We start from the raw sequence: 24,734 nt of genomic DNA, 5'->3' as shown, positions 1-24,734 counted from the left end.
GAGTATGCACACAAGAACAGCAGGGGTACAGTACAGAAAGGACAGTACTGAGTGAACTACACATGTGATTGGTCTAAAGGACAGTGTCAAAGTATAAAGCTGATTATCAGTAAGACTAAATTCATTGAAAAAAGTTATTAAACCTGACATTTCTTCATTGGAAGATGTAGTAATTCATAATGTATTGCTGTGGTCTTCACCACCATTATATTTGCTAATTACATGTCTAAGGGGCTGTACATGAAGGCAGAACAGTAAGAAACCTGAAATATGACCTTGTGGAACATCATGTACATTTTAAGACTCTGAAGAATTTCCTTTAACACTAACAAACTGGTAATTGAGTGTCAAGTAAGATCTAAACCAGGAGACAATTTGTCTCTGTCTCTATAATCTGACTGTGTACATTATATATATATATATATATATATATATATATATATATATATAGAGAGAGAGAGAGAGAGAGAGAGAGAGAGAGAGAGAGAGAGAGAGAGATACGTGTTGTAGAGTAAACAACATCCTAAACATATCCTGCACCCCGTTGGCTTCCGGTCTCACTCTCATTGGATGAATTTAAGGAATTACAAATATTTAGGTAGACATTTATGTGCCTGATTCTAGGTAGTGTTGTTTCTTTTGCAATAAAATGGATTCGTATATAAATTTCATTTGTATATATAGATACATTATAGTATGTATCCTTAGCACTTTTAGCTCAGTGAATTTTGTTTCGTTGTTAGCTGTAATACCGAAATTCGCTAGCTATTTGCTAGCTATCAATAACTATTTCACTTTCACATTTTTTTAAGATTGAATAACGAGATAAGCGAAACTGTTTTGTTTGTTATGAGTTATTTTTACCAAGCTAAACGTTGTTTATAAAATTATAACGGTAGCATAGGTTTGGTTCAGTTGAGAATTTAAATCAGGCGAATGAGATAGCCAGCCTAGGGAGGTCCTTGTGAAGACGTGCAGGGGGGAAATGCGCGATAGAGCGAAAGAGGCGAGTGGTTGTGCGCATGCGCAGCGCAGCGCGCACCGACGGACATGTTGAGTTGGGTAGCCGCGGAGGCGTCGTGTAGTGTTTCGGTGCGCGTCTCCGCCCGCGGTGTTTGCACCGCCAGCCCCGGGGTTTGAGCGACAGAAGCGGCGGAGGAAGGAAAGCAACAGAAAAGCCATGAGCTCGGATCTGTCGCGCCGGAACCCGCAGGAGGATTTCGAGCTGATCCAGAGGATCGGTAGCGGAACCTACGGCGATGTGTACAAGGTGATAACAACAACAACAACAACAGCAACAGCAACAACAGCACTGAGATGCGCTTCACAACACAACAGCACAACAGTGTGTGGGAGTTAAAGCGCTGTGGGACACTGTGCTGCGTGTAAAAGCCTCCGGTTTGACGCTGACATCAGCTGCAGCTGTCAGTGGAGCTCCGCTTGTTTACACTGGAGCTTTCGTAGTAAACAACAACAGGATGTGTTTGTGTGGCGTCCTGGACGCGTCCCAAATGCCTCCCTATATAGTGGATTATGTAGGGTGTATTATTTTATACCCCCTTAGAAGAGTGTTTATTATGTAGGAAGTTGTAGCAGCTGGGAGCGGAATCCCACTTGGCTCCCTACTGGACATGTAGTGCACTACATCAGGTATTTTATACACTATGTAGTGCACTTGGATGAGGAATAGGGAGCAACATGACCCCTTATACCTTAATTGAGATGTCTAGTGCACTAGGTAGGGTGTATAAGGTGTTTCATCATAGTGCACTATATCAGGTATTTTATACACTGTGTAGTGCACTTAGATGGGGAATAGGGAGCAACCTGACCCCTTATACCTTACTGAGGATGTCTAGTGCACTAGATAGGGTGTATAAGGTGTTGTTTCATCATATGTAGTTCACTTGGATGAGGAGCAGGGATCCACCTGACTCCTTATACCTTAATTTGGATGTCTAGTGCACTAGGTAGCGTATGTAAGGCGTTATTTCATCATAGTGCACCACATCAGGTATTTTATACACTATGTAGTGCACTTAGACAAGGATTTATACCTTAATGAGGATGTCTAGTGCACTAGCATACACTGGCAATCTACCGTACTTAGTGCACTAGGTAGGGTGTTATTCTAAATGGCTTGTTACTGGACGTGTAGTGCACTATATCAGGTATATTTATACACTATGTAGAGCACTTGGATGAGGAATAGGGAGCCATTTGATCCCATATACCTTAGTGTGGCTGTCTAGTGCACTAGGTAGGGTGTGTAAGGTGTTGTTTCATCATATGTAGTGCGCTTGGATGAGAGTTAGGGAGCCATTTGATTGAATCCAAATTAAGGGATGTCTAGTGCACTAGGATACACTGGCAATCTACTGTACTTAGTGCACTAGGTAGGGTGTTATTCTAAATGGCTTGTTACTGGACGTATAGTGCACTACATCAAGTATATTTATACACTGTGTAGTGCACTTGGATGAGAAACAGGGATCCATTTGATCCGTATACTTTGAGTCTGGATGTCTAGTGCACTAGGTAGGGTGTGTAAGGTGTTGTTTCATCATAGTGCACTATATCAGGTATTTTATAGACTATGTAGTGCACTTAGACAAGGAGTAGGGATCCACATGACCCTTTATACCTTAATGAGGATGTCTAGTGCACTAGCATACACTGGCACTCTACTGTACTTAGTGCACTTGGTAGGGTGTTATTCTAAATGGCTTGTTTCTGGACGTGTAGTGCACTATATCAGGTAAATTTATACACTATGTAGAGCACTTGGATGAGGAGTAGGGAGCCATTTGATCCCATATACCTTAGTTTGGCTGTCTAGTGCACTAGGTAGGGTGTGTAAGGTGTTGTTTCATCAAATGTAGTGCACTTGGAGGAGAGTTAGGGAGCCATTTGACTCTGTAAACACTGACAGTCTGCTGTACTTAGTTCACTTGGTAGGCTGTTATTTTAACTGGGTTGTTACTGGACACATAGCGCACTACATCAGGTATTTTATACACTATGTAGTGCACTTAGATGAGAAGTAGGGAGTCATCTGACTCTTGACTCACTTGATTGTCTGTCTGTTGGATTTTTAGTGCACTATGTAGCACTAAAGTGCACTTGGATATAAAATTGGAAGTGATTGGACCCCTGAGACATGTGTTTCAGCAGACGGCTTGTTATTTGACGTTTAGTGCACTAGGTAGGGTGTGTAAGGTGTTACTTCGTCATATGTAGTGTACTTATATGTGACGTAGGGATCCATTTGACCCTGTATACCCTGATTTCAGAAAATAGGTAGGTAGGGTGATACTTCAGGTATTTTAAACACTATGTAGTGCATGTAGATGAGAAGTAGGGAGCCATCTGACTCCTTATTCTTTGGTTTGGATGTCTAGTGCACTAGGTAGGGGGTGTAAGGTGTTGTGTTATTTCATCATCCGTAGTGCTTGTGTGTATACAGTAGGGAGTGATTGGACCCCTGAGACAGGAGTTTCAGCAGACGGCTTGTTATTTGACGTTTAGTGCACTAGGTAGGGTGTGTAAGGTGTTAGGTGCCCTTATATTTGATATATACTGTTGATCTACTGTACTTAGTGCACTAGATAGGGTGCTAGTCTAAATGGCTCTTTAATGGACATATAGTGCACTACATCAGGTATTTTATTATGTGTACACTATGGAGTGCACATAGATGAGAAGTAGTGAGCCATTTGAACACTTATACCTTAGTTTGGCTGTCTAGTGCACTAGATAGGGTGTGTAAGGTGTTATTTCATCATATGTAGTGCACTTGTTTATGTAGTAGGGAGTGATTGGACCCCTGAGACGTATTTTGGCTGTTTATTGGACTTTTAGAGCACTAGGTAGGGTGTAAGGTGTTATTTTATCATACGCAGTGCACTTGTTTATGTAGTAAGGAGTGACTGGACCCCTGAGACATTAGTTGGACTGATTAATGGACTCTGAATGGCTTTAATGGACATGTAGTACACACTGTAGTGCACTTATATTGGACGTAGGGAACTATTTGAGCCTCTGTAGATCAGTTTGGCTGTCTGTTGGACTCCTAGTGCACTAGGTAGTGTGTGTAAGGTGTAATTTCATATTTCATATGTAGTGCATGTCTCTTGGAAGTATTTGAGCCCTTAGACATTAGTTTCAGGAAACAGCTTGCTATTTGACGTTTAGTGCACTACGTAGGGTGCAGGGAGTGGTGTTATATATAACACGTGTACTGCACTTTTATCATGAGTAGGGAGTGATTTGGGATTTAGCCAGGTCTATTCGTAGTCTCTATGTAGTGCACTTAGATAAGGAGCAGGGATCCAGTTGACCCTTTATCCCTTAATGTGGATGTCTAATGCACTAGCATACACTGACAATCTCTTCTACTTAGTGCACTAGGTTGGGTGTTATTCTAAATGGCTTGTTACTGGACATGTAGTGCACTATATTTGGTATATTTATACACTATGTAGTGCACTTAGATGAGAAGTAGGGAGCTATTTGACCCCTTATACCTTAGTGTGGATGTCTTTTTTTTCCTTCCTTTCGGTCCTGGGCTGAGTCTTAAATGGCTCTTCACTGGACATGTAGTGCACTTCATCAGCTATCTTATATATTACATAATAGGGAAGTAGAGAGAGACTGGACCTCTTATGCAATAATTTGGGTGTCTGTTAGACATTTAGTGCACTAGGCAGGGAGCCTACATTGTGAATTACTACTATCTAGTGCACTTACATTGGAAGTAGGGAGTGATGCATTTGTTTGGCTCGCTGTTGGATATTTAGTGCACTAGGTAGTGTGTGAGGTTTTAAGAACACAGGGAACCTATTTGATTGTCTGTACACTGATTTCAACAAATGGCATGCTATTTCTTTTTAGGGCACTAGGTAGGCTGCAGAAGTTATTATTTCTTGTCACTTATGAAGTAGGATGTCGTAGCAAGAACAAGACGTTTGGGCTACATTTGCCCTAAATAGCTCCCTATAGGACATAGCGCACTACATAGGGTTCATTTATAACTTATGTAGTGCACTTATATACTATTGCTATTTGGTTTTTAGTGCACTAGGGATAGTCATTTGGGGTTTGTCTACTTTGGGCTAGGATGTAGGGAGCCATTTGAGTCTGTCCAGTAGTTTTAGCAGGTGGCTTGCTATTTGACTTTTAGTGCACTATGTAGGGTGCAGGGGGTTTTGTTATACACATAGTTCACTACATGGGATGTTGTATACACCATGTAGTGCACTTAGATTGGATGTAGGGAGCCAGTGGACCACTTATACGCTATTGTGGCTGGCTGTTGGATTTTTAGTGCACTAGATAGGGTGTATTATTATGTGTAGTGCACTTGTATGTTTGAGGAGGACGTGATTGGACCCCTTGGACATCACTTGGTTGGTTATTAGACTTTTTGTGCACTATTTTATAAGATGAAGTGCAGTTATGTAGGAAGTAGGGAACTGTTTGACCTTTTATGCTTCTGTTAGGGCAAGCTGTTATGCTTCTGTTAGGGCAAGCTTTAGTGCACTAGGTAGGGTGTTATTCTTGCATATGATGTCTAGTGCACTTATATTGGAAGAAGAGAGTCATTTAGGGATACTTGAGTCACAGTTTGACCCACATCTGTATTTTTAATTTTTTTTTGTACTGGGTTTACTCTTAAATCTAAACATTTCATCTTTTAGTCTTTAGTGCACTAGGTAGGGCTCAGAAGAAGCCTTCGTTTCATGCGTGTATATGTAGCACACTTGTATTCTAGGAAGTAGGGAGCCATTTGGTATTCTTTTTGAGAAAGCTAGCTAAGTTTGGGCCAAATTTCTTGTGCTGAATATTAAATGGTTCCTAATTTCATACTTCATGTAGTGCACTGAATTAATAGGAAGTCATTTGGGATTCAGCCAGAGAGAGTTAGGTAACAGTTTGGGCCATATGTGTGTGTGTGTATGTGTGTGTGTGTCTGCTTTTCCTTTATTTGTCTTATGCCAAAAGTTTAATTATGAACCTGTAGTGCACTACATAAGGCTTACGAGGTGTTATTTCATTCCATTTGTAGTGCCTAATACTTTATAAAGGAACTAAATGGTCATTTGGGATACAGCCAGAGAGCAAAATATGTTTGGGGCCACACTATCCACATTTCCTTTTTTTTTAAAAAAAAAAAAAAAAAAATTAGTATTATTTTTCAGGACTAAATCTTAAATGGCTCCTCTTTGGAATTATATTGCAGTAGATAGGGTTCAGAAAATAGCATTCTATATGTAGTGCACTTCTATAAGAAGTAATTAGTCATTTGAGATTCAGCCAGAGAGCAAAGAAAGTTAGTCCACTTTTGCTTTTTGTATTTTTATTTTTTTGTGTTAGATCGTAAATATCTCTCCAGTGGTTCTGACAGTGATTCAGACACAGTGGTTTCAGAAGATGCGCAGTTTGGGCCATGTCTTTCTGCTTTCCCATAATCTGTTATTATAATCTTACTTTTCTTCCCATTGGACATATAGTGCACTAAATAGGGTGCACTGTAGGTGTACCGAATGACTCTCTACTTCCTAAACAAGTGCACTAGATTCCACACTCTATTTAGTGCACTATGTGTCCAGTGAGGAGAAATTTAAGACAAGTAAAATGAAAATGTGACCAAAGTGGTGCAAACTGTAATATCTACTCTCTCTGGCCAAATACCAAATGACACCTTACTTCCTATACAAGTACACTAGCTTCTACAACCTACTTAGTGCACTATATGTCCTATGAGGAGGAATTTTTGACAAGATGAGCAAAGGGAAAAGGTGAAAGACGTGGCCCAAACTATTATTTTAAGTGCATTCTCTGGCTAAATACCAAATCACACCTTACTTACTATAGAAGTGCACTAGCTTCCACACCTAACGTAGTGTCCAGTGAGGAGGAATTTAAGACAAGACAAGTAAAAGGAAAAGGTAACAGATCTGGCTCAAACTGTTGTTTATACACTCTCTGGATCAATGTCAAATGACACCTTCTTTTCTATAGAAGTGCACTAGCTTCCACACCCTACTAGGGGACTACATAGGGCTCAGGACATAGGGAGATATTTGTGATTTAAGCCACATTTGTTCGCTTTCTGTTTACTTATAATTCTTATTGGACATATTTCACTACATAGGGCACATGCGCTGTTATTATAACCGTACACTATCTAGCTGTGTGTTTGGGGCTCGTGAAGTAAACCTGAGTGAATTGAGGACACAGCCTGCTTTTAAAAGAGGAAGACACAATGCGCTGTGACTGCATAGTGGCAGATGGTGACTACCAAGGGGTGTGTGTGTGTGTGTGTGTGTGTGTGTGTGTGTGTGTGTGTGAGAGATAGATGTGTTAGATTCTTCTGGGAAAGTCAGGATAAAGACTTGCGATGTAATTAAACCCCCGGCTTGTAGGAAAGAAAATGTGTGTCTGACTTCCTCTGTGGGTGGGAAATGCCTCGGCCTGGGGATGCAAGTGTGTGTGGGTGTTTGTGTTTGTGTGTGTGTGTGTGTGAACAAGCCTACAGATATGTGCACAAAGTTGGATCTCTATCCATCCTGTTTGCTCCTAATTGTTCCCATTTCCTCATTTTTGTGGTGTGTGTGTGTGTGTGTGTGTGTGTGTGTGTGTGTGTGTGTGTGTGTGTGTGTGTGTGTGTGTGCGCGCAGCACGTTGCCAACCGTAACATGGACTCTGCTCTTTTAGCAAATTTAAAATGCCAGAGTTTTGGCTGGTGAGCTGTGGGCTGAATACATTTCTTTTAAAAAGCAGCTTTAAAAGAAACCGCCTAAAAATGGCCTCATTGTGGAATCTCCTCCGGTGGTCACCAGGAATATCTCAAAATATTCAGTAAAAAAACCCGAATCTTTTAGTAAAGTTGTGTGTAAATGTTTTTTGTAGGCCAAACCAAATTAAGAAGCCCCTTCAGATATACAAAACTTTCAGTAACGCAGATTTACTTTCTACTTGTGTGTATGTTGATAAATGCCGATCAGCCACAAATGCCCAAGTATGTTCACGGGACGTTTACATTTAGCCACGCCCACAAAAATCCATAAAACGCAAAGCCCACAGAGAGCTGAAAATGTCAAAATGGCGACTAAATGGTGAAAGAGTGCCTCCTAAGTGCGGTTAAACATTGCAGTAATGCAGCTCCGCCACTGCAGCATGCTACCATAAACACACGCTAACTCTTCCTCCTTTTATAGGGTGTCATTACTTTTGTCATAATTGAATAGCTAGTCTGATTTGTCTTAATTTGTAGGTTTGTTTTGGATAACTTTCTTTTAAGTCATTAATAGGAAATTTGTATGCTAATTTATAATAAAATTAATAAGTAATATATTCGTATATAAAATTCATATATTATTCATATATAAAATCTCAGTAACTCATTGCTGATTATATGATTTGATGTTGACTAATCGAAATTCACGTTAGTGAGTCTCCTTATACGTAAATTTACGCAAACTCAGGAGTGGAATGTAGGATACGAACGTTTTTCCGACCTAACTGGATTTTCATGAAATTTACGTTTCTTTCGTAAGCACTCCTGCGAATGATTTACAAATAAATTTGTTTGTATCCAGTTTGATAAATATCGTGTTACACCATAGCTACGGAAAATACTGTCATTTGATTGGTTGGTAATTGTCTTTATTTTATTTAATTTTTTTTTAACGTCGTAGACGCCTCAAATGTGCGTCAAATTATACACAGCCCCAAATCACTGCGTGAGCATTACAGCTACATGATAATGAATAAAATAGAGAATAATCATGCTTTATACCACAGCGCTGCTGAGATCTCGAATCTGATTGGTCAGAAGGTGTTGATTAATTTTCCATAACAGCAGCTCTGACAGTAGTGCAGCCTCAAATCACAAGTTATCGTTTCTATGGTAACAGCTCATTCACAGGGACGTGTACGGCAGACGCGCTTCATTAATAGATAAAAAAAAAAAAACGTGAGTAATCGTTGATATGGTGACGTTTTCTGTGAAGAGATGTTTATTTGACGTTTATGGAAGGAGTCTCCAGTGCTTCAGAGGTTTCTAACGGTCGAGGTAAAGCCGTAACGTTCAGTTTTCCGACATCTTCAAGGCAGAGGAGTTTACAGTTTGCAGTTTTTCAGTAACAGTCAGTAGCTGCAATAACGTGACAACAGGAACGAACTTGTCTTGCGGACATTCCGCAACTATAAACAGATAAAAATAACTTCAAAAAAATTTTTTATTGTTGGCAAAGCTGTGGTATAAGCGGAATAAAACACTTCAGGATGTGCCGTTAGAGGAAAATAATCAACAGTTAAAGGTTAACAGTAATTCTGGTTCATTTTGGGCCGCATCACACCACACTGTTGTGTTTTTTATTCTTACTTTAAACACATTTAGCGCCAAACAAGGAAAATAAAATAATATGCAGTATTTATTTCTTGCCCAGATCAAGCTACAGATTTGAGTAGAGTTGATTAGCCAAAACAAATAAGCTTGGTGTGTTTAGTTTAAAAGCGGTGTTAATTAAAGTCACTCGTAATAGAGCTCACCATCACCTCACATTTAAACCCAACATGTCGAGTCATGTGAAGGCAGCACGTGGTCTGTGGAGTGAATAAGGTGTGGATTTGGACACGACCCAGGTTTAGTAGGATGTGCGTTAGCAACACTGCACTGAGCTACACGGTTTTGTGTAAGATGTGATTTCTGGTCACATGTAGAATGTTAGTGATGTTTCCGGAGGACTTGGATAGTAATTACGACCCATTCTCATGGGACGGCTGATGGGCGTGTCTTCGTGACGTGTCCTCATTCCGTGCACTTCATTTTAACACACACGTGACAAACAGGACTGCTTTGACCTTTATTATAAACGCTTGATTTAAGGTTTGTGGTTGCACAAATAGCGATTGATTATTAGTAGGTCATGTGACCATAACATGTATGTAATTCAATAACTTATCTAAAACCACCAGGTCTCTGACACTTCCTTTTAAACTTCATTTATATTTCATTGTTCTGTGTTTTGAAACTCGGTCAGTGCCTGGTTTCGGTTTGGTCTCAGTGACGGACAATAGAAAAGCGCAAGAGCTTCCTGGAGAGTCTTTATACTGAAGCAGCCTCTTTTTCCCACAGGATGCAACACCATCTTTACCAGCGTGTCAATTCAGACAGGATACATGACCTGGGGTTATTTCTGCTGCTCAGTTATAGGAAGCAGACTACAGCGTGATCTTCCCAGGCGCGTGCATGTGCAGTCATTTAGCCGAAAATTAGAAATTTAGCTGAAAATCAGACGCTCAGTTTGTTTATTCGACTCGGAGGTTTGTCTTTTTGTGCCTCATGTCCAAGCAAGAAGATAACACTTTGCACTTCTGCATTTCAGGAAGACAGCTTGGGCTGGGCAGCGTCTAAAAATACTTCTAATGAGACCCTTTTTTAAATAAATAAATAAATAAATAACTACGCTAACAGATTAGATGAGAAATGTCTCAGCAGTGGTGCAGAGGCCCTGTAATATTTACTGGAGTTGGAGCTAAAAAGTATTTTACATGAGCATTTTTGTCTTCTATGAGGTTTTTGATTACTTCAGGTGTGCATGCATTGATAATTCACCACTCTGAATATGGTATATTACAAACCATCACTTGCCTCATAGTTGGATTCGTTTCTGTTTCAGAGGGTTAGGATTCGTTTCTGTTTCAGAGGGTTACGATTCATTTCTGTTTCAGAGGGTTACGATTCGTTTCTGTTTCAGAGGGTTACGATTCGTTTCTGTTTCAGAGGGTTACGATTCATTTCTGTTTCAGAGGGTTACGATTCGTTTCTGTTTCAGAGGGTTACGATTTGATTCTGTTTCGGGGGTAAAGATTCGATCCCAATTCGGGGATAACAATTCGATCCCAATTCAGGAGATAGTGATTCTTTTCTGTCTCAGAGGGTTAGGATTCGTTTCTGTTTCAGAGGGTTACGATTCGTTTCTGTTTCGGAGGGTTACGATTCGTTTCTGTTTCGGAGGGTTACGATTTGTTTCTGTTTCAGAGGGTTACGATTCATTTCTGTTTCAGAGGGTTAGGATTTGATTCTGTTTCGGGGGTAAAGATTCGATCCCAATTCGGGGATAACGATTCGATCCCAATTCAGGAGATAATGATTCTTTTCTGTCTCAGAGGGTTACGGTTCATTTCTGTTTCAGAGGGTTAGGATTCGTTTCTGTTTCAGGGGGTTACGATTCGATTCTGTTTCAGAGGGTTACGATTTGTTTCTGTTTCAGGGGGTTACGATTCGATTCCATTTCTGTTTGATTCAATTCTGATTCGTGGGGTTATTATTGTCTTGCGATTTAGGGGGTTCTTATTTGATTCTGATTCAGAGGGTTGCAATTTGATTTGATTTCGATTCAGGGGGTTACATTTCGAACCGTTTTTGCTTCAAGTGGCTGTGATTCAATCCGATTCAGGGGGTTACGATTCATTTCAGTTCTGATTCAGGTGTTTATGCACTTAAATCTGATATAGGGGGTTGCTATTTGATTCAGATCCACGGTGCTTTTGATTTAATTCGATTTCAATTCAGGGAGTAACGATTCAATTCCATTTCAGGGGGGTACGATTGGATAAGTTTCTGATTCAGGGGGCTACATCTCAATTTGAATTTGATTCAGGGGTCAAGATTCAGTTTGATTCAGATTCAAGGGTTTACAATTTGATTTGATTAATATTTGGGGGTTACGATTCTGTTCGATACTGATTCAGGAGCTGCGATTCTGTTCGATTCAGTTTCAGGGGTTTATAATTTGATTTGATTTCTTATTTAGGGGGTTGTACTTTTATTACAATTCACAGGGTTACAATTTGAATATAAAATGATTCTCGATGCGTCTCTATTACTTGAGCTTTTGTGTTGCTGTACAGCGTTGGTGTATAGCCGTGTCTGTGAAGAAACAACAGGATGGGAGGTGGTACCTCGGGATGGGATGTTGTACCTCGGGATGGGATGTTGTACATCAGAAACACCTGATGTGATTTCTCATATTGGCTGTGTTTAATTTTGGCATAAGTATTTATTCTTGGCATAACAGATCTCACAAATCACAAAGGTCTTGTCACGCTCGTTTTTTTTACTGTCAGCCTCCTAAAACCCTTAAAGTGTTTCCAAATGTCAGCTTTTAAAAAACAAGGTGCCGGTTTGCCTTCTCTGACGTCATCTCTCACTTTCTGAATGTCAGCATGGCTTACAGATGCTCCTTAGTTCGAAGTCCAAGTCTGCTGAGAATTTTTATGTTTTTAATAATAAGTTAGAAAATAAAAGCCGGCGTGTGCACGCCCACAAATAACAACAGCCCCAGCCTCTACACCTGACCATGCGAGTGACTTTTGGTCTGCTAGCATGAACTCAGGCTAAAATTAATCATCCCCTAACCGCTATTGCCTGATGATGGAAACAGAGCGATAAAGGGAATGTTCCTTCTTCTTCCTCTCTTTTTCCATCCCTCTGTTCTGCGATGACCTCAGATCTGCTGTTCTGGTAGACTGGTGTCTCTCAGTGAAGCCTTACAGAAACACCATTGTGTGTGTGTGTGTGTGTGTGTGTGTGTGTGTGTGTGTGTGTGTGCGCGCACACTCAGTTTATCTGAATGTCTCCATTTTTTTTCCTAATCACTTTGATGACATATGTTTTGGAAACTCTTTTCCCTGCGAACTTTTGACCTCCATATGAAATTGTGAAAAACCTAAAACTCTTCTAACCTCAGACTTGCTTAAATGTTTCTCAACCACAGCCAACCTCCAGCGTTCACCCCAGAAATGGCAGAAAAGGAGAAAAACGCTTTTAAGGATTCCGAACATTCCATTCCTATTCCACGGAAAAGCTGCTGACAAGCTGACGGAGGTTTTTCATAAATCAAACAGAAGACCTGAAAAGCAAATATGTAGCAAATGTACAGCTGTAGTGATTATTTTCATACGCCGTTAATCTAACGTAGGGCTTCAGGGGGGTTTGAATCAATCCTGATTCAGGGGGTTACGATTTGATTCTGATTCAAGGGGTTACGATTTGATTCTGATTCAAGGGGTTACGATTTGATTCTGATTCAGAGGGTTACGATTTGATTCTGATTCAAGGGGTTACGATTTGATTCTGAATCAGAGGGTTACGATTTGATTCTGAATCAGAGGGTTACGATTTGATTCTGATTCAAGGGGTTACGATTTGATTCTGAATCAAGGGGTTACGATTTGATTCTGAATCAAGGGGTTACGATTTGATTCTGAATCAAGGGGTTATGATTTGATTCTGATTCAGGGGGTTACGATTTGATTCTGATTCAAGGGGTTACGATTCAATTCTGATTCGGGGGGTTACGATTCGATTCTGATTCAGGGGGTTACGATTCGATTCTGAATCAAGGGGTTACGATTTGATTCTGAATCAAGGGGTTATGATTTGATTCTGATTCAGGGGATTACGATACGATTCTGATTCAGGGGGTTATGATTTGATTCTGAATCAAGGGGTTACGATTTGATTCTGAATCAAGGGGTTATGATTTGATTCTGATTCGGGGGGTTATGATTCGATTCTGATTCGGGGGGTTACGATTTGATTCTGATTAGGGGGGTTATGATTCGATTCTGATTCGGGGGGTTACGATTTGATTCTGATTCAGGGGATTACGATTCGATTCTGATTCAAGGGGTTACGATTTGATTCTGATTCAAGGCGTTACGATTTGATTCTGATTCAAGGGGTTATGATTTGATTCTGATTCGGGGGGTTCTGGGGGTTAAGACTTGATGTGGTTTGATTTAATAAAACGTTGGCTTTCAGTGAGGTATTAAGTAGATACTTGTCTCTAGCCCTGGGTGCACTTTAGTAAGATATCGTGGTATCTTTTATTATATTTTTAATGGGGCTTTTTTTTTTCCCACAAATGACTGGAAGCAGCTGAAAAAGAAACTTTGAATCTTTACGGGTTAATTAAATCTGTTTATTTATAATGCATATAAATGTAGTTTTTAATGTTATAAAAACTAATAAGTGTATTTTTGTAGACATTAAATAAAGTATGATTGTACAGGTTTTTTTCTGTATTGCAGGGAAATCATTCACAAACCTGTATATCATGATTCATATCGTGTATGGTAGAAATGCCTTCGAGAATCATGATGTGATATTTTTGTCATATCGCCCACCTCTGCTTTGGTTTATCTACTTGTTTCAGTTCTCTCGAGGTTCACTCTGCTGCAGGTTTTTAGGAAATCAGTTCCTTGGTCTTGGAGAACATTGCACGTTGCTTCTGCAGACTCGTTTCTGTTACTGCTGATCCCAGAACTGCCTTTAGGATGATTTTCTCTGAATTTTTCTTTTTACGTAATATGCTATTTTCTTTAACAACATACAAAAAATTCTCTGCAGCATTTAATAATGAAATAACAGAATCTAGTGCTTTTAGTTACGAAGATAAACATTTGGATTTAAATTGGTGAAGAATGATGGAATCTTGTTTTTAAAAAAGTTTACTTTTTTTTTGTCTCTTCTCTTTTTATTTTCTCAGGCGCGAAATGTCAACACGGGAGAGCTGGCAGCCATCAAAGTCATTAAACTGGAACCAGGTACACATCCGTGTGTCCTTTCCCTCGGTCCATCACACACACACGCACACACAAGCACGCACGCACAAAGTGCAATAATTAACCAAACCTGCATGTGTGCATTAATAATGCAGCAACATTCACAGGCTGTTAAACACAGTTTAATGTGTGTGTGTGTGTGTGTGTGTGTGTGTGTGTGTGTGTGCACTGTAGCATGTTATCTTACCTGATCTCTACTTCTGTGTTCTTTCCAAGGAGTTTCACACTCTTTCCATGAGGGTGTGTGTGTGTGTGTGTGTGTGTGTGTGTGTGTGTGTGTGTGCGCGTGCGTGTGCATTTCTACTGTTGCATTCTAGTCAGGATTTTCTAGGTGTCCTAATAAAGATAAGAAACTGTTACTGTGTGTGTGTGTGTGTGTGTGTGAGAAAGTGAAGCAGTTAAGCAGTGGAGGGTCAGTGCGGTGTGCTGTTATCGGAAATGAATCAACGACACGGTGGTGTGATGAAGCGGAGTGACTGTTACCACCGTGATGTTGATTATTTTCCTGTAACGGCACGTCCTGGAGTGTTTTATTCCTCTAATACCACAGCAATAATTTTGTAGTTAATAAAGAACATGTTGTACTTTATATCCATTTATAGTTACGTTAAATGACGTGGAACGACCACGAGACACCTTCTGACCAATCAGAAACGAGAATTTAACAGCGCCGTGGTATAACTGAGAAATAAAGAAGACTCCCATTTCTTATGATCCATAACATCTGATTTTTCTTTTAAAAAAAAAATTGAATTATGAAATTGTCTGAGTAAAGTTTCTGGATTTTCAGGTGAGGACTTTGCGGTGGTTCAGCAGGAGATTATCATGATGAAAGATTGTAAACACTCGAACATTGTGGCGTACTTCGGCAGTTATCTCAGGTAACACACTCACAACACTGCTATCTAACACCTTTCTCACACACACACACACACACACACACAGACACACACACGGCTGCTTTTCTTTCCTGTCGTATGCTAGCCAAGCTGAATTATCCTCAGATTATCTGTAATTACAGATGATTGATGATGGAAAGTTTGTGTTGATGAATTTGATTTATTTTACACGGGGATCATCTTCAACCTTCCAGTGGATCTGATATCTGATATTTCATATGATCTTTTTCTATGATATTATATTATATATGATTTTTTTTTTTAAATTGTGTGCTGTGATACAATTCATGTGTATGAAATCCAATTCCCAAAAAGGCAAAAGTCATTAATATGGTATATAATGAGTCGAAAATAAAACTGAATACAGAAATTTATTATTTAAAAAAAAAACAAAAACAGTGAATGAAAAACAACAAAATAATCTATTTTAATTATTTTCATACATCTCCACTAGTCAATAAACACTAAATTAGAAATAAGAAATAAATTGCTAATAACTTTTACTGCCTAATTTATCTATGTAAATGTGTGTGTTTTTATATTATACATACATTATAAATATATATATTTCAAGTCATGTTTTCTTTTGTTTGTACTAAATTACTAAATACTAACATTATGAAATAATTTAAATATTTTTTTTTCCAATCTTGCTCTAGAATGAATTTTTTTTTGCACATATTGAGCATATAAATGATAGTTTTGTCGTTTTTGCGGATTCCATACATTAAAATCTTTATTTGAGTCCATTAGATTTTATTAAAATTGGATTGAGGTGTGTGTTTGTTATATTTTGATTGGTCAAGCTGTGTGTAGATGGTGTGTGTTGATTGTCTGTGTGTGTGTGTTTTTCAGGAGAGATAAATTATGGATCTGTATGGAATACTGTGGCGGAGGCTCACTACAGGATATTTACCACGGTAATTACACTTCACCTTTCCTCACTTCACAGACACTTTCTCCCTCTGTGCTAGTTACATTCTTTCACTAGCTATGTGCGTTAAAACATTTTGTAACGCACGTCATGCTGCGTCCTTCTGCGACCAATACACATCCGACAGGAAGTCAGGGCTGCATCCCAAAAAAAAGACTAATCAGTTTTTTTTAACTCATATCTGAAGTGCAGAGAAACACAAATCTTATCCAGCTAATGTTAGCATGCAGGCTAAAACAGCAGCAAATATAAGTGTGTGTGTGTGTGTGTGTGTGTGTGTGTGTATATATGTGTGTGTGTGTGTGTGTGTGTCTCTCTCTCTCTCTCTCTCTCCTCTCTCTCTCTCTCTCTCTCTCTCTCTCTGTCAGTGACTGGACCTCTACTGGAGTCGCAGATTGCATACGTATCACGGGAGACCCTTCAGGTACACACACACACACACACACATACACACACACACACACATACACACATACACACACACAAAAGCATTAGGGCATGGGTTAAGTGCATTCAGCTCAATTTACACACAGTTAAATGCTACACACCTTGTTTGCATATTACAGTCTGTTGTGTTGTATCGATATTGTAATAATATCACAATAATGATTAACAGATGATATTACACACACACACCCACACACACACACACACACACACACACACACACACACACTGTTTCTCAGACGTGACTGTAACGTGTACTGTGTGTGTCTCAGGGCCTGTACTACCTCCATAACAAGGGCAAGATGCACAGAGACATTAAGGTAGCCTTCCACATTACCTCTCTTTGACCTTTAACCTTTGACCTTTGCATTAGTTACCTTCAGAAGTTTTGGTACCTTCAAGTTTCTTCACGTTTGTATTTTTTTTCCTCACAGGGAGCAAATATCTTACTAACTGACAACGGCTATGTGAAGCTGGGTGAGCCTGATTACTGAACTGCATGTAGATATGAAATATCATTATAAATTAGAAATAATATAAAAGATCATCTGTGTTTCTGTCTCTGTAGCGGATTTCGGCGTCTCGGCTCAGATCTCAGCCACTCTGGCCAAGAGGAAGTCCTTCATTGGAACGCCATATTGGTAAAGTCCTGCTCTGTTGCCTCTGTGTTAGTCTTAATGAATGGGCGTGGCCTCTGTGTTAGTCTTAATGAAGGGGCGTGGCCTCTGTGTTAATCTTAATGAAGGGGCGTGGTCTTTGTGTTAGTCTTAATGGAGGGGCGTGGCCTTTGTGTTAGTCTTAATGAAGGGGGCGTGGTCTTTGTGTTAGTCTTAATGAAGGGGGCGTGGCCTCTGTGTTAGTCTTAATGAAGGGGCGTGGCCTCTGTGTTAGTCTTAATGAAGGGGCATGGTCTTTGTGTTAATCTTAGTGAAGGAGGCGTGGCCTCTGTGTCATTCAAGGTTTCAGTATCAGAAAAGAAAAAATGTATCATGCCATCGCTAATTAATAAAAATACATTCAAGTGAATAACAATACAACCCCCATCTGTGTGCGTGTGCGCGTGTGTGTGCGCGTGTGTGTGCGCGCGTGTGTGTGCGCGTGTGTGTGCGCGTGTGTGTGCGCGTGTGTGTGCGCGTGTGTGTGCGTGTGTGTGTGTGTGTGTATAGGATGGCTCCAGAGGTGGCTGCAGTAGAGCGTAAAGGAGGTTATAATCAGCTGTGTGATATCTGGGCCGTGGGCATCACTGCTATAGAGCTGGCCGAGCTGCAGCCTCCCATGTTCGACCTGCACCCAATGAGGTGTGTGTGTGTGTGTGTGTGTGTCTGTGTGTGTGTGTGTGTGTATAAGTATGTATGAGTGTGTGTTGATTCTCTTGTCTCTCTCCCTCAGAGCTCTTTTCCTCATGACCAAGAGCAACTTCCAGCCTCCTAAACTGAAAGATAAACTCAAATGGTGAGTGTGTGTGTGTGTGTGTGTGTGTGTGTGTGTGTGCGTGCACATGTTTTGTGCTTTTGCCTTTTTAGATGTTGTAAGAAGTCATTAAAAAGTGATCCTCTCTTTTTCTGCGCTCAGGACGAGTAACTTTCATCACTTTGTGAAAATGGCGCTGACTAAAAACCCTAAGAAGAGACCCACGGCGGATAAACTGCTGCAGGTGCGCTGTGTTTTCATATACACCCAAAGGCAACAATTACGGGACAAAAACAAAATACAGCCTCTGAGTATACAAAAAAATATACATGCTAGCTAGTTAGAAAACAGGATATTTTTTTTAATTAACTTACACCCCAGTGCAAGCAGTACAGGAAATGATGAAATGATCAAAACATGTCTGCTGAATATACTGAAGGAAAATATTTAGCATGCTATTTAATTAGCAACCAACTACTGTTAAAATCTAATTATACACTCAGAGGCAACGACACAGGACATGATGGAAGTATTTACACTGAGAGAGAACACCTGTACTAAATAATCTCATGAAGATACAGAAGTCAGCTAGCTATTTAGTTAGCTAACCAGCTATTAGCACATTAGCTAGCATGCTGAAATTGCTCTGTATATGATTTAAATGAAACGCATCATACACACTGGTAATGTTGACGAGCGAGCTTTAAAACCAGGCTTTCGTCCAATCACATTGCTGCACTCGCTGACATCACATACGCTCACTTCCTGTCTCGTCCAGCACCCGTTCGTATCGCAGCCGCTGAGTCGCACCCTCGCCATCGAGCTGCTGGACAAAGTCAGCAACCCCGACCACACCGACATGGAGGACAGCCACGACGCCGAGGACGAGGAAGCCGACCCTGAGGTGAGGTCACGACCTTTGACATTTGTTATTGAGATTTGAAAGGACTACTGAAGTTTTGTCTCGGTGTGTGTGTGAGTGTGTGTGTGTGTTATTGGGTAGGGATTGGTGTCTGATTGGATTTGACATATATGACAGGGTTACCATGGTAACATGCTTTTATATGGAAAAAAGTCCCCCCCCCCCCTTTACAACTCATTTTTACTCACTTGCTTTATTTGAACAATAAATCCGTTGCCTGCATTCGTAAAATTGTACAGTTCAGTTTCAAAAATGAGCTGCAGAATAAAGAAACGACATTTCGACCAGGAAAATAAAAGACGAGTGATGGGAGAGAATTCGTCTGCGTCTGTGTCTGAGAGATTCTCCTCCTCAAACACATTTATCTCAGCGTCAGGTCCTGGCTAACGTTCCTACCTGCACTTTCTCTCAGTGGAAGCGTTGTTGCTTTTCAGCTTCTCCATTTTAACAGCTCAAAATTCTCCTGACTCGTCACTCGTTACGCTGCTTCAGTAAATATTCGTACCACAATACCACTGCTCCGTTAGTGTTACTGATGCTGACACCCGGGGTATCGACAGATCCCGATGTGAAGGAGGCGTGGTCCGATCCCGAAGCTTATCCGATATTTAGTATTTCTTTAAAAACTCCTCAGCTTTAAAATAATTTTTTAAACTGAAGCAATTGATTCAAAAATACAGGACAAAAACACATAGCTATAAAACACAAACCCGCAGCTTTTTCATTCAGCTGGGAATAATATAAAGTATAAATTATAATAAAGTAGAAATATAATAAAATAAAATCAATCCTAACAAAAAATACAGTCATGTCTCTTCATAGGCTTACATTTCCGTTTTAAATAAAAATCTTTTCCAAATCCAATTACAATCTTTTTTTTTTTTTTTTTTTTTTTTTTTTTTTTAAATAAACAGGATCAGCTCGAATTTCTTTTTCCTCCGATATTTGATGCACCACTTTTTGCTGGGAATCGAATCAGTGCCATCTCTACCTTCTAATTACTATTAAATATTCCATAATTTATATGTGTAGAACTTTATAAATAATGATTCATTAAAAAGACACTGGGGATCTTTGCCTTTCTGTTACTGCGGAAATTTGTGTGCTTTTTATTACTAAAATTTATTATTAAATCGTCTGTGTGTGTGTTTGTGTGTGTGTGTGTGTTTGCAGTCTCCGGTGCACGTTCCTCAGCGGATCACATCAGCAAGCCGAAGTTCACGAGATAAAAAGACTCTGTCAGAGATCAACTGTGAGTGTGTGTGTGTGTGTGAATGTGTGTGTGTGTTTTCATGTTTGGGAGTGTGTGGGAATGTGTATGAGTGTGTTTGTGCATGTGTGTGGATGAATCTTTTCAGAAATTAAGGGGTAATTAGGTTTGGAATTCTGCCCAAGAATTCTGACTGAGAACTTTGTTGGGAATTCTGACTGGGAATGCTGACTTGGAATTTAGGTGGGAAATCAGACAGGGAATTTTGTTGGGAATGCTGACTGGGAATTTCGGTGGGAAATTTGACTCGGAATTTTGTTGGGAATGCTGTCTGGGAATTTTGTTGGGGAATCTGACTGGGAATGCTGACTGCAAATTTTGTTAGGAATGCTGACTGGGAATTTTTATTGGGAATTTTACTACTCCTTTATTTTCTGATGCTTGCTGCAGTGCTTGTGAGTGTGTGTGCTTGTGTGTGTGCTTGTGTGTGTGCTTGTGTGTGTGCTTGTGTGTGTGCTTGTGTGTGTGCTTGTGTGTGTGAGCGCGTGTGTGAGCGCGTGTGTGAGCGCGTGTGTGTGACATCTTTCTCTCTGTGTGATACAGTTGATCAGGTGAAGTTTGATCCTCCGCTGTGGAAAGAGACGGAGCTGCATGAACCGGTATGTAACACTGTGTGTATATAAAATGGGTGTGTACATATGTAAAGTGTGTGTACATATGTAAAGTGTGTGCAGAGTGTGTATTTGTGTATGTAGACAGTGTGTGTGGGTTTATATCTCTGAGGAAGTGTGTATCCTGTCACAGGAACTGCAGTTGGAGCCGCAGAGTTTACTGGGTGATCATAAGTAAGTGTACTGTTGTGTGTTTATTTTGTGTGTTTAATATATCTGTTTGTGTCGTCCGTGTCTGTGTGTCTGTGTGTCTGTGTGTCTGTGTGTGTGTGTGTGTGTGTGTGTGTGTGCGCGCGCATGTGTGTGAGTCCAATAGACTTCTTCTGTCCCTCTTACTCTGTTGGCGTTTTTCTGTCTCTCCGTTCATCTTCCTCTCTTTTAGGAGTCTGTTAAAATCAGTAGCAGAGGAACTCAATCAGAGGTAAGTTAAGCCCCGCCCACTGCTTCTGATTGGTCAGCGCTAGTTAACTCCTCCCACCCCATTAGCTGAGTAGACTAACTCCCTCTGCTTAGCGCTGCTTAGCTGTCCTCACGATTGGGTGTGTGTGTTTGTGCGTGAGTCTGTGTGTGTGTATAGATGTGTGTGTGTGTAGGGGTGTGTGTGTTTCTCTCCATAACGCTTGTTCATTGCCCTCTTCTGTGGCTGCCACGCCCTCTTAGTCTCCGCCCTCTTCATTTCTCTCAGGGGTCATGTGACACATTTAGAGGAGGATGAGGAGGATGGTGATGATGAAGCTGGACAGTAAGTGTCTGAGAGTAAGAGTGTTGATGTGCAAGCTCGCTCGCTCTCTCTCTCTCTCACACACACACACACACATACACACACACGCATGGTTGCTTGTCATCACCACCTTAACGAGCCTCGGGTGGTCTCTAGTGGTGTCTTTCAATCAGCACTCGATCTGAAGCTCACTTTTCTGTTCGGCTGTGTCCTATTCCGTGTCTAAGTGTGCATGCAGTGTAAGAATGAGCTCAGGGTGCTGTGTGTGTGTGTGTGTGTGTGTGTGTGTGTGTGTGTGCGTGTGCGTGTGCGCGTGTGTGAAGAATCTGATTGAAGATTGAAGAAGCTGAGCTAAGATTCACCTTCACACCTCCACATTTCGACATTCTCACACACACACACACACACACACACACACACAGCTGGAGTAGTGACGGTATTTTATACACACAGCTCTTTAAACATCACAGTATTCTGTGATTATTGGTGTTTGAGGAGGCATGAAGGACCTGATCTGCTGAAATAAAAATGAATTCACATAAAAATTAATGACTCAGTATATAAATACATTTTAATATAAGATTACTTTAAAATATATCTAAAATAAAATTGCAAAATGAATTATTTAGAAATGTATAGACAATGAAATTGCAAAGTTAATTCTTTGAAAAATAAAATTAAATAAAAAATTATTTTTTTAAAATTAATCATAAAATAAAATTGCATATTAAAAAATAAAATTACAAAATGAATTATTTAACATTATATATAAAATAAGATTTAAAAATTAATTCATAAAGAGTCTGTCGTTCTGTTTGTCTATCAATCTGATAAAATTGCTAAACTAATTCTTTAAAATATCTAAAATAAATTGTATCAAATCAAATAACATTTCAAAGTTTAAATAAATATTTATAAATATATATAAAATAAAAATTACAAAATGCAATTTCTTAATGTTTTTGTTTCATTTGTTTTTTTTTTTTTTTGCCATTTATTAATTTATTATTACAATAAATGTGTGTTTACAAAAAATAGCTACAAAATTTAAAGAAATTTTTATGATTTAATTTTATAATAAAGAAAACTTTTATAATTTTGTTAAGTATATAATAAAAAATAAAAAATTACTAATTGAGTAATGCCTAATTAAGGAAATACATAATTAAAAAAAAAAATACAATTCTATAAAAAATATATATAATTTTTGTAAGTGTGTTTGAGTTAAATAAATACAGAAATAATTTAAGAAACATTTATACTGTTTTGAATAAAACATTTATTTAAAACAGATTTTATTTTTAAGTACGTTAAGATGTACGTAATCTATACAATAAAAATAATAAATTAAAAACTAATTATACAGATGAATGTGTGAATTGATCCATTTATTTTCCTGTTTGGTTTATTTTTTATTTTAGTAGATTTGGTGGCTCACTAAATGGTGGTGTGTATGTGCGCGTGTGTATGTGCGCGCGTGCATGTGCGCGCGTGCGTGTGCGCGCGTGCGTGTGCGCGCGTGCGTGCGTGCGTGCGTGCGTGCGTGCGCGCGTGCGTGTGTGTGCGTGTGTGTGCGTGTGTGCGTGCGTGTGTGTGCGTGTGTGTGCGTGTGTGTGTGTGTGTGTGTGCGTGTGCGTGTGTGCGTGTGCGTGTGTGCGTGTGCGTGTGTGCGTGTGCGTGTGTGTGTGTGCGTGTGTGTGTGTGTATATGAGAGAGCATGTCCCAGCCTGTCATCACTAACTCTTCATGCTTCGTGTTTCTGGTGTTGTGAAGACATTTTGTGCCTCAGGCAAAGAAAAAAATCTCTAGTGTAAAAAATGAGCAACAGGTGGGAATGTGTCCAGACAAAATCCCATGATGCTTTGCTACACTTACTACTAACCTCCAGCAGTAATAACAGAATAACGACATTACACCACCTCGGCTGTGTTTCATTCAGGAGCTGAGCTTTAACTCGCTCAAAGCTTGTTTGGCTGAGACACATAAACTCACTTCTCCTCATCTGATTGGTTGCCGTGTGAGTCTGTCATGAGAAAGCTGCATGTCATTATAATCTGTCCATCTACTCTGTGATTCTGTATGCTTATGGATATGGTGTGTGTGTGTGTGTTAGAGATGATCTAATAATCTAAACTGCATGTCTGGTTCCTCAGTTCAAACTCCAGTTCCACAATGAGGCCTAAAGTCCCTCCCCCACTACCCCCTAAGGTGAGACCACACACACACGCGCGCGCACACACACACACGCGAACAGTGTAGTAGAATTTGAATGACTTTAAATAGTTAGTATTCAAACACTATCTCTCTCTCTCTCTGTAGCCGAAGTCTCTCGGCCCTCCTCAGAACGACCCTGACGGAGACGATGGTGCCGGACAGGGGACCATCAAACGTTGCCCTGTCTCCTCAAGCCCCGCCCCTCCTCCTCGCCCCACCTCCTGTGTGCCCCCCAGGCCGCCGCCCCCTCGCCTGCCCGCCCAGAGACGCAGCAGCTTAGGTAAAGGGCCTCCCGAGCGCGCTCAGACAGAGCCCGAAGGGGATGATGGGAGTTTTAGGTTCTGGGAGTGGCTTCACGCCGAGGAGCAGAAGGAAGACAGTAAGCCTGGCTCCGGCCCCGGTAGCCAGATGCCGCTCTGTGATTGGTAGATGTTGTAAAACCGCGGTAGATTTGTAGTGGCTTCCATTGACGCCAATGGAGTTTCCATCCACCTGCTGTAATGTGAATTTTACTCCAAACATGAACCAAAAAAACACACAAAAATGGCTAAAAACAATTTTTGGCTGAGGTGAAAAAGTGAAAAGATGTCATAAAGGCTGATGGAAACCTTTTTTTTTTTTTTTTTTTTTTTTATATATAAGTAATGCTGTAGCGAGTGTGCTTCA

The 24,734-nt window shown here is 40.1% G+C and overlaps 1 protein-coding gene across 3 annotated transcripts in view; it reads left to right on the top strand.

Annotated features, from left to right (window-relative positions):
• The first annotated feature begins 993 nt into the window (after nt 1-993).
• map4k3b (mitogen-activated protein kinase kinase kinase kinase 3b) overlaps nt 994-24,734 on the top strand; it is a 38,209-nt gene continuing 14,468 nt past the window's right edge. Inside the window, exons 1-19 of one of the 3 annotated variants that reach the window (XM_034308129.2) lie at nt 994-1,270; nt 14,565-14,622; nt 15,431-15,521; nt 16,395-16,459; nt 16,842-16,897; nt 17,193-17,240; nt 17,355-17,397; nt 17,489-17,561; nt 18,087-18,218; nt 18,310-18,372; nt 18,493-18,574; nt 19,109-19,234; nt 20,426-20,504; nt 21,066-21,121; nt 21,267-21,307; nt 21,516-21,554; nt 21,819-21,875; nt 24,008-24,062; nt 24,174-24,447. In XM_034308129.2, the coding sequence (XP_034164020.1) occupies nt 1,181-1,270; nt 14,565-14,622; nt 15,431-15,521; nt 16,395-16,459; nt 16,842-16,897; nt 17,193-17,240; nt 17,355-17,397; nt 17,489-17,561; nt 18,087-18,218; nt 18,310-18,372; nt 18,493-18,574; nt 19,109-19,234; nt 20,426-20,504; nt 21,066-21,121; nt 21,267-21,307; nt 21,516-21,554; nt 21,819-21,875; nt 24,008-24,062; nt 24,174-24,447 (1,528 nt within the window). In that variant the 5' untranslated portion in view covers nt 994-1,180. The remainder of the gene's footprint in view (nt 1,271-14,564; nt 14,623-15,430; nt 15,522-16,394; nt 16,460-16,841; nt 16,898-17,192; nt 17,241-17,354; nt 17,398-17,488; nt 17,562-18,086; nt 18,219-18,309; nt 18,373-18,492; nt 18,575-19,108; nt 19,235-20,425; nt 20,505-21,065; nt 21,122-21,266; nt 21,308-21,515; nt 21,555-21,818; nt 21,876-24,007; nt 24,063-24,173; nt 24,448-24,734) is intronic. The other 2 variants (XM_034308131.2, XM_034308130.2) reach the window with 2 other exon arrangements.

This window comes from Pangasianodon hypophthalmus, chromosome 10, assembly GCF_027358585.1.
Source record: "Pangasianodon hypophthalmus isolate fPanHyp1 chromosome 10, fPanHyp1.pri, whole genome shotgun sequence".
Lineage (NCBI taxonomy): Eukaryota > Metazoa > Chordata > Actinopteri > Siluriformes > Pangasiidae > Pangasianodon > Pangasianodon hypophthalmus.
The sequence above is the reverse complement of the archived record's forward strand: the minus strand, read 5'-3'. Positions and strand labels throughout refer to the sequence as shown.